The following is a 16,659-nucleotide window of genomic DNA, read 5'->3' as shown; positions in this document are numbered from 1 at the left end:
GAGAAGCATGCCTCTGGGCTCATTTTAATTATTTGATATATTTGCCATGCAATGAAATATTAAATTAAAAATGAGAAAAATGTTAATGTGCTAATAAAATCCAAGCAGTATTGGTTAAATGCTAAGGTTCTAGGTAGACCAGAAGCCTGAAGACTGTATTTTTAGGATGCAGAATTCTAATGGTGTTAGAACTACAAAGGCACCTGGAATAAATGTATTGAGGCTACAGAAACAATTCTCCCCACCTTGTTGCTATGAATACCTTTCTAATGTTAATACAGGAAATAAAAAAACAAAACAATCTTTTTGTATGCAGTTCAAGATTTCTCATCTTTAAGAGACAATATGATTGGAGTACTCTGGAATATCAATGACACTTATAATCTAATAAAAAAGTGAATTACTTAGGTATACCTCATTAGAGGTGAAGTAGTTTATATAGACTTTCAAACACAGAGATTGCTAAAGTAGACACTAATCCAGGGGTGGGCAAACTTTTTGACTCGAGGGCCACAATGGGTTCTTAAACTGGACCGGAGGGCCGGAACAAAAGCATGGATGGAGTGTTTGTGTGAACTAATATAAATTCAAAGTAAAGGAGCGGAGGGGAGAGCAAGAGAACCGGATAGAACAGCCGGATCCGGCCCGCGGGCCGTAGTTTGCCCACGGCTGCACTAATCCATTCTATAGATTTCAAGGTAAAAGTGCAAGGCAGCTGGGGCCCCATTAAGTGTTGAAGGCTAAACTGTGGGAGCAGGAAAGTACGAGGTCAGGACATGTAGATGCACAGGTGACAACCACAGTGGCCTAAGAGGGTGGTGTGGAGAAGACAAGGCATTCTAGGAACCTCTGAGTTCAGATGCCGGAAAGTGCCTCTGGAGCTGAGCACTGGAGGCAGACCATTCACCCCTCCCTCCCCCGCAGCCTTGAACTCTAACAGCAGGAGCATTTCTCAGGAGCGAATTAATTTTTATAAAGTTAATGGAAAAGTGTTCATTTGTTTGCTTGAAATGCTCCTAACTTATTAGGTATATTGTGGCGATGGGAAAAATAGCTTGTACTTTCAATAGCAGCAAAACTAGGTAAGTAAAATAATGACCATACCCATGTCTGCTCACGAATATTAATGGATCACTCCTCAGTTCTGTAAAAATTGTATCCTAAGCATCACCAAACGTGGTATGTTTGTGTGTGTTTCTGAGCGCCTCTCCCAGAGGTTTCCAAACCCATCTTTATGTGGAAAACTTGTTAAAAGGGCAGACTCCTGGCTATTTCAGACGTGTCAGATTCAGAAGTCCTGGGTAGGCCTCAAGAATTTGCTTTTCAAACAAATGCTCCCGGTGATTGTCACACAGGTGATGTGGGGATTGCACTGCGAGAAACACTGCCCCAAAGCAAACTCCTTTCCACTTTAGTTCAGGTCATAGCAAGTTGTATTTTCAACAGGCGTCCTACTGTTAGTTCTGACAAGCAATGAGACCACCACAGACTCAGCCAGAGACAAATGACCAAAGCACAGCGAGGAAGTCTAGCCTTCAAACACATACGCAGGGAGATCCTCACAATGGACTCCCCCTTTTCTCCCCGGAGAAGCCTCCTCGCCTGCCCACACCCCATGCACTACCCGATTTGGACTGAAGTGCCTTTAGGTTCACCCTGGGTGTTAGGAAACTCAGATCAATATTTGCCAGTTTTTTACCTCTTTTGGTGATAGTATCGAAATGTAATCGTCATATATCATTCTGGCCTTTTCTTCGATGACTTTTTTGTTCTGCTCTTTCTTTAAGTCTTCACAGGCAAGCCAGAAAAGGAGGTTCTCTTCACTGTATTCGGTTCGGAGGAACTCTCGGAAAAGATTTCTTCCCGCCGGGGCCTTCATCATCTTGTCAAAATTTTGAGACCAGGACAAGACTTCATCTGTAGTGGGGTTTTGGCTGCAGAGAAAGAATGGGCCCATAATCAAAGGTGACTTTGACCCATGTAGGGGGAGAGGAGCAAATAGAACTGCTAGTCAATTGCTGCCATCTAGTGGTCATTGCCACTCAGTTTGGTCTTCTCTGGCAAATCAGCCACCAGGACCAGGTTAGTTATTTCTGGGTCTTGACAAAAATGAGTGTGAGGCATGTCAGGGAACCTAGTGTTCAAATAGCAAGTGGCTATACATACTATGCACATGGTCATAGTGGATTCCTAATGGAGATTGTAAATGTCCAAACCTTATTATAGGCTGTCCCAAAAAATGTATGCACACTTTGAATGATTATAAAGTCAGTATTTATTAACATACAGTTTATTTTCAATATTTAAAAGAATCGACAGAAATTAATGATTTTTTTTTGGTCAACGCCTGTTTTCAAACTGATGACCGCTCTGGTCCAGGCACTGCTGATAACTTGAAGCAATGGAATTGCAAACATCAAGCATCATTTCGTTCAATATTTGCCAACTGTTGCCGGTTTTATACAGTAAACTATCGTTTATGTATCCCCATAAAAAGTCTAGTGGTACATTTTCTTTGTTTAAAGCTTAGTCTGGCTTAATGCATTATTTCAAATCAGTTAAACCTGAAAAGGAGTGAAAATTAAGTGAGCTATCAGCTATTAACATGTATACACACTTTGAATTACAAAGGTAGTGTCTGTACTTCAACTGCGTTTTTGAACTTCCAGTAGCATTTTAGGATAAACTTATTTTGTTTAAAGCTTAGTCTGGCTGAAAAGAAAGAAGTATCAATTGAGTTATCAGCTGTTAAAGTGTGTATACACATTTTTTGGGACACCCTGTATATTGCAAGTTGGTAGAAACAGTCTATACATTCATATTTTGAAGGGCAAACTGAATTTTTTACTTGCATCTGATGTAGATTTTCATTTTGAAGCCACAAGACACAGTTTCTCTTTTTATTTCCAGTAGCTTTTTTTTTCCCCATTTATCATTGGATCTAAAATATATTGTGTGCACTTGTCACATATTTTCCTAACCTTAAATAATTATTCTATTAAATACAGGGTGGGTCAAAAGTAGGTTTACAGTTGTTCCTATGGAAAATAATACAACCTATAATAATAAAAGCATAATATGCTAATTAGCCGAACAACCGAACGACCTTCCGGATGTCATTCCGGACATCCTTCAGGACGAAGCTCTGGTGACAGGGGCTGAGGCAGAGGCAGTTAGGGGTGATCAGGCAGGCAGCTGAGTCATTAGGGATGATCAGAGAGGCAGGCGAGTGGTTAGGGGCAATCAGGTAGGCAGGCAGAGTGCTTAGGGGCGATCAGGCAGACAGGCAAGTGGTTAGAGGCAATCATGCAGGCAGGCGAGCAGTTAGCGGCATCAGGCAGGCAGGCAGAGTGGTTAGGGGCAATCAGGCAGGCAAGCAGAGGTGGTTAGGGGTGATCAGGCAGGCAGGCAGGCGAGTGGTTAGGGGTGATCAGGCAGGCAGGCAGGCGAGTGGTTAGGGGTGATCAGGCAGGCAGGCAGGTGAGCCGTTAGGAGCCAGTAGTCCCGGATTGTGAAAGGGTGCAGGTTGGGCTGAGGGACTCTCCCCCCTCCCCTGTGCATGAATTTCATGCACCAGGCCTCTAGTAATCTACCTAATAAAAGAGTAACATGCTAATTGACCATATCTTCGTGACGCACACCAGCCAATCAGGAGTATGCAAATTAACCCAACAAAGATGGTGGGTTAATTTGCATACACAGGCGCCAAGAGGCTGGGGGTGGGGCAGATGCACCACCCCAGCCGTTCTGGGCCTCTGTGCAGCGTGGGAAGGCGGAAAGGTGGCTCCGGCCAGAGCGAAGGCGCTGCCGGCAGCCAGGGGAAGGAAGGCACATTCTGGCACAAATCTTTGTGCATTGGGACTCTAGTTAATAAATAATAATACAAGAATAAACTCCATGTTTTTCATACTCACAACTGTAAACCTACGTTTGCCCACCTTGTATTATAAATGCATTGTTACCCATGAATGGAGATATCACAGCGACAGAGCACAGGGCCCTTACAATGACAATGAGAACTTTTTAGAGATCTACATTCAGGTTTTCAGTGACTACTTCCCTGCAGAAACCACCAGTTATTATTCCCTTTGCTTATACATCTAAGAAGTGAAAGAAATGAACTGGAGATTCTTATGGTTAAACTAGAGGCCTAGTGCACGAAATTCATACACTCGGGGGCCCTCATCCCAGCCTGAGCCCTCGGGGGATGTCTGGGAGCCCATGGGGAGTGGGCCTAGGCCAGCAGTTGGACATCCTTAGCACTGCTGTGGAGGTGGGAGAGGCCCCTGCCACCACCACTACACTCGCCAGCTGTGAGCCCAGCTTCTGGTTGAGCAACGCTCCCCCTGTGGGAGCACATTGATCACCAGGGGGCAGCTCCTGCATTGAGCATCTGCCCCCTGGTGGTCAGTGCACGTCATAGCGACTGGTCGTTCCTCTGTTCAGTCAATTTGCATATTAGCCTTTTAGTATACAGGATTGGTCTTGCTTTCTCATTCATTGTTCTATTTAATAAGTTTCCAAATAAGGTATACATTCCTTTTTGAGCAAGTATTTTAAACAGATTTTTGCTATTCAAAACTGTCTGAACTTCCTCATTCATTAAAAAAAAATTCAAAAGAAGAAAAATTACTATGAAGCAGCAACATTAAAACCTTCTCATAAGTAGAAAAAGAAAGCACTATATTTCACAAATATTCTACTTGTGTTTTGATTTAATTCTATAGATTCAGTTCTGCATTCAACTTCTCATTTTGGATAAAATACTTGGATAGAGTCTGTTCTAAAGGACATGGGACCAGATGCCAGCTGGGTGTCCTTCCTGACAGACTTAGGTAATTTCATATCTTGTGTGTGTGTGTGTGTGTGTGTGTGTGTGTGTGTGTGTATGTTTTACATTCTTCCCACATAAAGATTCTCAGATAAAGGAAGTCAGAAAATAGGGCAATTTGGGGAGCTAACTCATGCAACAATCATTATTTTTGAAAGAGAAATTCAGGCAATATTTTAGCTGATAGCTTCACATAGCTAATAGAAAAGTACATGAAAAGCAATTGCAATCAAAAAGTAAGATCTCCCAGCTTGTATATTTATTTCACCAAACCATTTTGAGGAGTAACAGGAAGCGAGAGCTGATACTTAAGCACTGAGTCGAGGTAATCAGTATCTGAATACAAGACACAATTATAATGTGAGTCACTCACCCTTCCTCTAGGACCTGGATACTCTCCATTTTGGTGGTGAGCGTGGGTCTTTCTGCAGTTTCCGCTCTCTCTTCGTTCCTAACAGTGAGGCTGTAATGTAGCATAACACTTTATTTTGTCTAGGGAAAACCAAGTATTGAAAGAAAAGAAAAAAAATTGCAAGAAAATATTTCAAGGAAGAATTTTACTTTCAACTATGTGAGACTATTTAGTGTACAAAAAGAGCAATGCCATTTTTAAATGATGCGTAAGCCCCTTTCAACTAAGGGAAAGAGAATCATTATTTAATCAAATTATAAAATAAATCAGGACTCAAAAATGGATACCGTTACACATTCTGACTTCATCCTTACATAATTTAAATTACTTGAAATCCCTGACATACCTACATGATTATATGCTTTATAGTATTTGATATACATTATTATGCCACACTTTGTAATAACTCCATTTTGAATTTTTGTTAGTGCTATTCATAGTTTGTTTTCCCTTTATTTCCCCCCCATTGATACCATCCTTCCTCCATCCACTCAAGTTGGAACTACTGGATTTATATTTGACTCTGTCTTTGCCCTTTCACCCTAGTTAATCAATTTCCGTTGTCTCCAGAGGTTCTGAATAGGAGAGCATTGGATGAGAGGAATCACTGTGTTGCTGGACATAAATTTAGGAATTTTATAGGATTACAGGAGCCAGGGCAATCCCATGCACAGTAGTAGTTCAGAACGAGACTAAGAATTGACTGATTCAGGCTCACTGTAACTGAGTAGCGCCTTAGGATGGGAGACGCAAGGTTGATGCAGACTAGACATAATGAGGGAGATTTGGGGCAGATATGAAGAAGCAGGTGGGCAGGCTGACTTGGAAAAGTCAAGCTACTGGATTGGCAAACTGATCCCTTTATGTAGAAGCTGAGGAGCTTCATGGGAGCCTGTCAGACGACAAAAGAAGTTCCGATAGCATCTCTTTCTTTTAATCATTCGTTCATTTTTCCAACAAGAAGGAATGGGAACCATGATTTTCTAGTGCCTATTATTTGCCAGGCACTGTCTTTTTCCCTTTAATTTTATTATCCCCATTTTATAGATGAGCAGTGAATCACAGAGCTGCGTGTTACATCGGCCCAAAGTCAGACACTAACTATGGGTATGGTTGGAATTTGAACCTGATTCTGGCAAATGACCTTGCTGATTTTATTGAGTAACTATTATGAACCATGCTCCCTGACAGGCACTGACACAACAAACTCCTCACTATGTGAATGAAGAAAAGGGTCACTCAATATGGTTGTGGTGGACAGAAGGAGTTTAGTGGGAGAAAGCTTCCAACAAGCGGTTCTTCTTAATCTGCAAAGTTTGGCATTTGGCAAGGGAAGCAGAGACAATGTCTCATGGATTCCTCCTTTCATGGTCAGGTGCAGGGGCGAGGGTGGAGAGAATGGAGCAAAGGGGAGAATTTAAGGAAGAGAGGTCCCTCTACAACGGAAGTGAGGCCAGCCAAGGACATTTAGTTGAGAAAGTTAACTACCTGGAGAAAAGTGAACCTAGTAAGAATTGGAAAGGATTCTTTAGTCAGAAAAAAGACACATCAATAAAAAACAAAACAAAAGTGAATAAACCTAAGCTCTCTTCTAACAATTTCTAAGGAGAGTGGCGGATTTATTGGTGCAGGACCATGGCAAGAAAAGAGCAAACCTCCACAAAAGTGGCGTGGCCCCAAGAATTCTGGGAAGCAGTAATGACCGCTGCTTGTTGCTCAGACACCCAGCAAACGGAGTTGTGCCCTGCGGGAAGGCAGCCATTCCAGAGCCATCAGGGTAGGAAGCCATGGGGATACAGCAAAGTGGATTCAGAGAGAGAGCAGCGCAGTTGTCTGTGTGCCCGCGTGTGGGGACTGCGAATGTGTTTGCAGATTGAGGTAGCCTAGGAGACCTCAGTCCTCCGTGGTCCTGACACTTAGGTCAGGGCTGTGTTTAGAAGAGTCACTGACTTCTCAAAGTGTCTTTGACGACAGTGCTTCTCTGGAATTTGATGTCTTTCCAATACTTAAGAAAAAATGGGTGGGAGGAGGTTGACATTATTCTGTGAAACTTCCTGGGAGAGATTAATGATGCCAAATGTATAAAATATGAAAATGTTTGATACATTCCAGAAAGATCATATTTAAATAGGAAATGAATGCTCATTCTGCCAAGCTTTACTGAGCTTATGTGTGTGCGCGCACACATAATAAGGTACTATAAAAAGTAGAGGGAAAAAAGCTTGCTTTTGTTGATTAAATAATACATTTAAAAATTATTTTTGTTACATTTCCACACAAGTGCAGTGGGACACACAAATGCAAGAATTCTCCATTTTATGCAACATCTTAAAATCATTTTTTTCTCTATGGTGTCTTTGCTGTGGAATATTAAATCTGGAATCCACACGCATGATTGACAAGTTTCTGAACATGAATTCTGGCTCTCCTATCTGTTTCTGTGATATTTACAAACATCCCAAATGCCACCATATTAAAGTGATTATTATGAAATATTGGGTTGTGTTTATATCTTTCATTTCTTACAGATGGTAAAATATGGACACACATATGTACTAAAGTGACTTAAAATAGACATTTAATAAGTGCTTAACTGCCCACCGTTTGCTCCATTTCTTGATATAATATTGGACACAAAATTGTCCTATAGAGAGAAACTGACAAGTGTCCTGTCAATCAACTTGCCAATTCTTGAAAAACCAGTTTCAAAGTTTTATTTGTCAAGAACCACTGATAATGCCATTTTAAGATAAAAAGAGATGGAGAAAATGATAGGAGAGTTGCTACTAGACTGCCATTTATGTCTTGGGAATGACGAATATCTGTTCCCAATTTCACCTAGTCTTGCTCTAAGTAATATAGTGGGTTTTGTTCAGATAAATTTGCTTTAGACCAAGATATACATGTTGTATGTGCTCGAGAAAAGCTCTAAAAGGAAAACATCAAGTTTAACAATAATGAGGAGTCATGTGGAGACTTTTTACTTTTACAGTGTTGGTAACATTTTAAACGAACTTTCTATGTTTTAAACAACTAAACCCATAAATAGAGCAGAATGCATATCCAGTGCTCACGGTGGGAGTCTTGATCGAGCTTAAATATTTATGGAAGACGATGCCAACAACCTAGGCTAAATATGCACAAATAAGCACTAACAATCCCATCAGACATTTTAGAGGATGGTGACTCTGAGAAGAGAGAAATACAGTTGGTATATTTCTGAAAATCGGGCAATAATGCCTTCTTTGTGTATGGACGGACTTTCTGATTTGTTTTCAGGGAGTTTGGAGAGTGGGGTGAGGAAAACATGGCTGGCTGCCCATTATAGCATTTACCTACGATTTGTCATCATGGATACGGGCTGGGTCTATTTTGGAAGAGAAAACAACTGGTTCTTAGAGAGAACCCTTGAAATGGGCAAATAAGTGAAGACAGTGCAGTAGCCATGGTAACTCTGGGATAGAAGCTGAGTGCAAAACTACATGTTTATACAAAAACTCAACTGAGGAATCAATAAGATGCCTAAATTTAATGCACTATGACATGAAGGTTCAAGAAGGAACCCCTGTCATTGTTAAGGCATATATTCTAGTATGCTCACATCATGATTTCAGTGTTTCCTTTTTTATTGAGCAGCTTCTGCCTCAAATTTCCCAGAGCAAAAACGGGATCAACACCCTTCAGCTTCTGAAAGAGAATCGGTAGGTTATCCTTGAAATGTTGCATTTTCCTCAATCAAAATATCATGGTGAAATAATACAACAGCTCTGTTTAGTGGTTGACAACAATTTATAAATACGTCTGAGACACCTAGTTTATGCAACATTGCCTGGGTTGGAAATTCAAGATCAAAGAGGCCATGGCTGGGTAGGTCGGTTAATTAGAGCATCATCCTGATATGCCAAGGTTGAGGGTTCGATCTCTAGTTAGGGCACATAAAAGAAGCAAGCAATGAATGCATAGATAAGTGAAACAACATATTGATGCTTCTTTCTCGCTCTCAACTCAATAAAGAAAGATCAATAAGACAGGCTGTGAAATCGAGGAGCTCTAGCAGGTGAGTAAGCATCACGTGGCATTGCACTGAGAGCTAAGATAGCGGTTTGCATAGGGTGTTTTGCAGACACAGGCGCAGTATCTACAATTTTGCATGAGAGAACTGAGAAAGGCTTTCCAGAGGAGGTAATGATTAAACTAGATTGAACAATGAACGGGCATTTGCCAGGTGGAGACTTGGACCAAGGGAGTTCTAAGTAGGGGGGGAATGTGTGGAGGCTGGGAGTTGCAAAAAAAAAAAAAAAAAAAAGAAAGAAATGTTATAAATGCAGGACAAAATGGAGAGATCAGGTGTTTCAGGGTGGAAGCAATAAATTAGAGTAGGCAGTGAGATATAGTTATGTAATGGGCCAAGAACACAAGGAGGAGACTCCAAATATACACTGAGTGGCCAGATTATTATGATCTCTGAATGCATAATAATCTGGCCACTCAGTGTATGTGTGTGTGTGTGTGTGTGTGTGTGTGTGTGTGTGTGTGTGTATGTTAGAGGCCCAGTGCATGAATTCGTGCATGTGTGGGGTCCGGCCAGCCTGGCCAGGGGGAGGGGACATGGGCGGTTGGCTGACCTGCCTGCTGGTCGAACTCCTGGTTGAGGGGACAATTTGCATATAGGATATACACTGAGTGGCCAGATTATTATGTATTCAGAGATCATAATAATCTGGCCACTCAGTATAGACCATCCCTCCCTTAAGATGATTTTGGCTTTCCTTGCTTTATTTTCCTCATTTATAACGGGGGCAATGGTAGTGCCCTACTATACAAGGCTACAAAATAAAGACTAAATACTGTGACAAAAAGGCAAATTATTACACACGCTTAACTGAATGGGAGGGCCAACTGGTTGCATATTAAAATGATAATTCCAATTTTACCAAATAACTTTTTTTCCTCTAAAAAACTTTTTACGTCAACTTGAGGAAATAAAGACTGACTCCTTGCCATTATTATACAACACTTCCTCATATATTGCCTTGCTACTTCTTTCTCACAACAGTCCTGTAAGGTAGGCAGGGATTTGTTATTAATCATTCCCATTTTATTTAATAGGAAACCGTCCCCAAGGTTGACGTAGATGCTAGTAATGCGTACACCAACATATGTCAGTGTTAGCATTGGCATTCATGTCTTCTGACTTTGTCTCATGCTTATTTTCGCTAGGCAATGTTGCTTCCCTTTCTAGAAAACATTAACTATGGAATTTCACCTTTTTGGTTATAGACAAAAATTGGTTGCTCTGAAATATTTGGGAAGGTTAAACCTATCACAAACCAGTGTATTAAGGGCAAATGCCCCCTCTATCAGCGTTTTCCCACAGCCATCAGTCTATAGGAGTTATTGCCCAGAGGACCCAATATACAATAGATATTGGAGAGAAGTTTTATTTGTGTGTTTTTAAAAAATATGTTTTTATTGATTTCAGAGAGGAAGGGAGAGGGAGAGATAGAAACATCAATGATGAGAGAGAATTATTAACTGGCTGCCTCCTGCACATCCAACACTGGGGATCGAGCCCGCAACCAGCGCATATATGCCCTTATGGGAATCAAACCCAGGACCCTTTAGTCCACAGGTCAACACTCTATCCATTGAGCCAAACCAGCTAGGGCTGTTAGAGAAGGTTTAGACAAGTGTCATGAAACAAGTATTTCAATTGGCTTAAGCTTTTGTGTCATAAACTTGAACCTCTCTCAAAATTAAAACATTTGCTATTGAAAAGTCCGTCCACTAGATGGCTCTGTTGCCCTTATAAATATAATGTTTTACTTAAATCAGAATAAAATTGAAAAAAAAAATTCTGGGAGTAATTACCCTTATTTTGGGGGAAAAAATCTATTCTTATGTGTGTGGAGTTTTGATAATTATATGTTTTAAAGCATTTGAAAAAAGTCATTCAATTTTTCTGAGAGTGAAATTATCAAACTCGAAGGAGACAAATTTTATCTCGAGAGGTGTGCATAATAACACACCTTTGTTATTTAGAGAATGTTCTGAATACTCCCTGGCCCCAAATCATTTGACTTAGAAGTAATACTTTAGTTTTTTTTTTAAAGGCAGGCATAATCCTATTAACATTGGAGTTATTTGTTCCAATAATAAATTGTTTTGAATTCTAATGTCTCTTGCTGGGTAACAGATCTTAGGTCATGCATTCTTGGAGCAAATTAATTTGAAAAGGTTAAGTACCAACATGCAGAAAGTATTTGTTTTATTTAAAATGTTTTTGAAAAGCAATTTCAGTTCCAGTTTGGTTGCATGTAAATGTTTTTGTTTGCTTTACTTCTTTATTAAATGCATTGGGGTGACATTGGTTAATAAAATTATATAGGTTTCAGATGCATATATTACCTGTATATTGTATTGTGTGTTCACAACCCCAAGTCTAGTCTCCTTCCATCACCATTGATCCCCCTTTCCCGCTGGTAATCACCATACTGTTGTCCCTTCACCCTTTTCACCCACCACCATCCAGTCCCCTCTCTCAGCCGTTGGTCTGTTCTCTGTATCTATAAATCTGTTTCTACTTTGCTTATTTTGTTCATTAAATTCCACATATGAGTGAAATCATATGGTATTTGTCTTTCTCTGGCTGGCTCTCCAGGTTGTATATAAATGTTGTTTTTTTAAAAAAATATTTTTATTGATTTCAGAGAGGAAGAGAGAAGAAGAGATAGAAACATCAATGCTGAGAATCATCTACTGGCTGCCTCCTGCCCCCCCACGCCCCACTGGGGATCAAGCCTGAAACCAAGCATGTACCCTAAGTAGGAATCAAACCATGACTTTTTGGTTCATAAGTTGACAGTCAACCACTGAACCACAGGGGCAAGGCTGTATGTAAATGTTAACCTTTGTTTTTTTTATGCATAGAAACGGAGAAGAATTCTCTTCATTTTGTCATTCTCTTTTTGCTACCATTTTCCTTTTTATACATGCTTCTGTTTGAAAAGATGAGTTTCAAACATTCCCTTTTTCTATTGATATTAAATTTTTACTTTAAACCCCAAGCTGTGTATTTCAGGTTCATCGACACATTGATTTGATGACAACTGCATTTAAGGCTTTTTTTTTCCCCTTAAAATTAAGAGAATTATAGAACTGATATTTAGATGCACTTCATATAACACACACCAATCATCAGAATCTATTTCAGTTCTCAGGTTGATTGAAATCCTATTTTGAGCTCTTCCTTCAACCCACTGTAATTTTCCCTGTAAGTCATAATTACGTTAGAGGATGCTTTTGTGGGAAAGCAAGTATCTTGGATGTGAAAAGGACAGAGGGACTTCCATTTAGTTAGTAGACACTGTTATTAAAATGGCATGTGCTCATCCAAGTCTTTAAAGGCATCTGTGAAGTTGGAGCTCAAACTTCTGGTTTTAGTTAACATGTGTCCCTATCATAAGAACCAGAATAAAAACGTTAGGACTGTAGTAGCTGATACTCAGGACAAAATCTGACAGATGCAAGGGTCACTTCTCCATCCAGCCATTCATTCCTCTCCTGGTATTTTCTAGTTACCGTGAGTGTGAATATGTGTGGGCTTGAGGGCTATGATCCTGGGAAAGGCCCCGGTATCTAATGACCTTACAATGCTCTGGGGATCCTGGGGCTATGTGGTGCCTGCTCTGAGGATCCTGAGTAATACCTGTGCTTATTGAACTGAGAGTTAAAGACAAAGGGCCAGGGGAACAGAATGCAGAAATAGGTTCTGTTACATTCACTGGCAACATCCTATATAATAAAAGGCTAATATGCAAATCAACTGAATGGCGGAATGACCGGTTGCTATGATGTGCACTGACCACCAGGGGTCAGACACTCAATGCAGGAGATGCACCCTGGTGGTCAGTGTGCTCCCACAGGGAGAGCACCCCTCAGTCAGAAGCCGGGCTCATGGCTGGAGAGTGCAGTGGAGGTGGTGGGCCTAAGCCGTCAGTCGGATATCCCCCAAGGGCCCCTGGACTGCGAGAGGGTGCAGGCTGGGCTGAGGATCCCCCCCCCCAACCCCTGAGTGCACAAATTTCATGTGCTGGGCCTCTAGTATAAATAGAATATGACAAGCATACAGTAGTCAAATCCTGCAAAGTCTGCTAATTTCCAATTTCCTTCCAGCCTGAGATTTTTGAGGAGGTCAGAAATAATACATATCAATTATGGCATTTTTGGAGCTCTCACAATGTACTGAACCCCAAATTAACTGATGTATATATGTTATTAATCCCATCTTACAGGTAAAGAAACTGAGGTTGAGAGAGGTTGAGGTTTCACAGTGTATATCATGAAACAAGGATGCATCTGTGTAATGCCAGTGTCATTCTTCTTCCCTACCCCATGCTGCCTCTGGAAATAGGCTTTATATGAGGAAGACAGGTTATTATAATTTGTGTGTCATGTTCAAATATGGCAAGACTACATCTATTTAGAATGGATCACATGGAGTTATTATTCCACTAATAGAAAGTGGGTTGATTAAAATGGTTCTGAACTTTTATATAATCTACTAGAGGCCTGGTGCACAAAATTCGTGCATGGGTAGGGTCCCTAGGCCTGGCCAGTGATCAGGGCCGATCTGTAGGGCAACCGGCAGGGTGATAGGGGAGCCCCCACTGGCACCCACCTTGGCCAGCCTGGTCCCACCCACTTACCAGCCACACCCCCCGCTGATGTTGCCAGTCACCTTCCTCTGTGGGGTGATCGGCGGGGTGATTGGGGGGACCCTGCTGACACCCGCCTTGGAGGCAACCAGCGGGGCGATCGGGGACCACCTGCTGGCACCTGCCTTGGCTGGCCTGGGACCTGTAGGCTGGGGGGCAGCTCCTGCATTGAGCATCTGCCCCCTGGTGGTCAGTGCACATCATAGTGACCGGTCGTTTTACCGGTTGTTCTGCCGTTCGGTTGATTTGCATATTAGGCTTTTATTATATAGGATATTGCTTTATACAAAAAGCAGCAATGGCAGAAACTTGCTCTCTAGTTAGGAACTCATGTTCCTGGACATGAGATGTACTTTAATATATAGTAGTATATGGATAGCTTAAACAAAAATATGGATTTTACAGCACCAGATCTTATAGTATTTATCAGTCCCAAAGAAGCAGAATTATTAAAAAATCAACTCCATATTCAAGAGAAGTGGATTTTATTGTCGTTCGGACATGAAAACAAATAACTCTTGAGGGACGTCCTAAAATAGCAGGCTTTTTAATGGGTCTACCAGGCTTACACCGTGAAAGAGTGTAAGCTAGGCCTAAAACAAGTAATGAAAAGTTTTAGGAGAGGGACAAAAGTAAAATGCTAGTGCTCTCTTCAATCAGATTGTACAACCATGACATCTTATATATAGAGAAGGGGTAGCACCATCTCATAACCGCATCTTTTGTGTCATTATTGATTCAGAGAGGCTGTGGGGACATTCTTAAATGCCGTCCAGATAGCTAGTAAATTTGGCCTGGATTTGCAAGGGCTGAACTTCATATTGTTTTAAAAATGGAATAATTTGCTTTGATTAAGTCAAGAAGGGAATCCCAGCTTCCCCGAAATTGAGCTTTCACCCTGAAAGGTCAGGATGTCCCCGGACCTTTGAGGAGGGGGACACTCATTTTCTCTGTCGGCAGCTTTTCTCTCTAGACTCTCCCTCCCTATACACATTAAGGAGAAGCTTGATTCTCTCTGAGTTTACTGCTAACCTCCTGTTTGGCCAGATGTTGTCAGTTCTCATCCCAGTGGGCCTCCCTGGTGTATGCACCACATTGGTCCTTCCGGTCTTTGTGAGACTGGACTCCGATGCTGTGCTTGTACCTCTCCGACTGCCTCTCCTCTGAGTTCCTTGTTGACAGCGCTTCCACTGTTCTCTCTTTAAATGCTGCTATTTCCTGAGGGTTCAGTCCAGCTCTCCATGCTGGGCCATCACTGCATACCGATGTATACTGCATACCGATGGCTCCAGGTGGTTACATCTAATCGAAACTTGCCTGGTGAGCTTCAAATTCATTTCCACAACTAACTCTTGGGTACCTCCAACAGAGCAAGTCCAACTCATCTCCTTATGCTAAACAACCTCCTATTCCAGCATTCTCCCATTTGATGAAATCACTGTCAACTGGCCACTTGAGCAAGCAATGCGGAGTTATGCTTCCCTCCTCTTTCTCACCTATTGAAAATTCTTGATGGCACACCCTAAGCTTTTCTTGAATTTGTAATCTCTCCACTCCCATTTACATGAAAATATTATGCCATATGTATACTGCAATATTTATAAAACGCAAGTATAATATTTTAATCTATTATTTTGTTTTCTTCACATCTATTTTTCTATGATCATCTAAACACTGCAATATGACACTCAGAAAAAACACACAAGTATTTACAGCAAACACAGTCAAGAGTACCAGTTGCCTTAATGGAAATGGTCAGGGAGTTCTTCTAGTTCTGGCAGTTTCCCAATAGGTAGCACTCTGGTCATATGTAACACAGACTTGGCAGAAGCAGCTTGAATACTATGCTTTTCTAGAGGATGACCTGGGGAGTAATACCCAATATTCATGTCAACATTCCATTACTTATTGAGAATCTGTTACTTATCTCTGTAGAGGCAGCGAGAACCTGGTGAAATCTAAGGAAATACAACAGTACCAGGCAATAAATTGTAATGAGTGAATTCACCAGTTCATGACATACAGAAGGTCTATAGTCCTAATGGCCACTTTTTGGCTTTGTGTACCTGGCCTGGGAAACCTGGGTTCATTGTGGTAGATGTCATTGCGTGAGTTATAGAAACTATTAAGGAAACTTATCTATGAAATGGCGAAATGGCGTTTCGAAATAACTTTGATTGTGTAAGTTACAGAAGCTATTGAGGAGATCTGGCTGGGTTAGGTCAGTTGGTTAGAGTGTCATCCTGATATGCCAAGGTTGCAGATTCAGTTCCCTACTGGGCACACACAAGAATCAAGCAATGAATGTATAAATGGAGAGAGGGACAACCACAAGCATGTTTATGAAGAGCTGAACATTTACTGAGTTGGGCCTATCCATGGTCTGGGAACTCTGGGAACCAATGTGGAACAACAAATCTCTGTGTGTGTGTGTGTGTCTCTCTCTCTCTCCCTTGCTCTCTCTCTAACAATCAATAAATAAAAATTTAAAAAGAAGCTATTAAGAAAATTTATCTAGCCTGGCTGGCCTGGGTCAGTGGTTGAGTGTCGACCTCTGAACCAGTAGGTCACAGTTCAATTCCTGGTCAGGGCATATGCCCAGGTTGCAGCCTTGATCCCCAGTGTGGGGTGTGCAGGAGACAGCCCATCAATGAGTCTCTCTCATCAATGATGTTTCTAACTCTCCCTCTCCATCCCTG

At 41.3% G+C, this 16,659-nt stretch overlaps 1 protein-coding gene across 5 annotated transcripts in view; it reads right to left on the bottom strand.

The window, feature by feature from the left end:
* Positions 1–16,659, bottom strand: part of RGS17 (regulator of G protein signaling 17) — a 90,332-nt gene that overhangs the window by 14,932 nt on the left and 58,741 nt on the right. For 3 of the 5 annotated variants that reach the window (XM_080666825.1, XM_080666822.1, XM_080666823.1), the window contains 2 exons: positions 5,205–5,294; positions 1,700–1,934 (listed from right to left, as the gene is read on the bottom strand). In XM_080666825.1, coding sequence (XP_080522951.1) covers positions 1,700–1,934; positions 5,205–5,294 — 325 coding nt within the window. The remainder of the gene's footprint in view (positions 1–1,699; positions 1,935–5,204; positions 5,295–16,659) is intronic. The other 2 variants (XM_080666826.1, XM_080666824.1) reach the window with 1 other exon arrangement.

The sequence above is a fragment of the Plecotus auritus genome (genome assembly GCF_963455305.1).
Source record: "Plecotus auritus genome assembly, chromosome: 4".
Taxonomy (NCBI): Eukaryota; Metazoa; Chordata; class Mammalia; order Chiroptera; family Vespertilionidae; genus Plecotus; species Plecotus auritus.
This window is presented reverse-complemented; position numbering and strand designations above follow the sequence as displayed.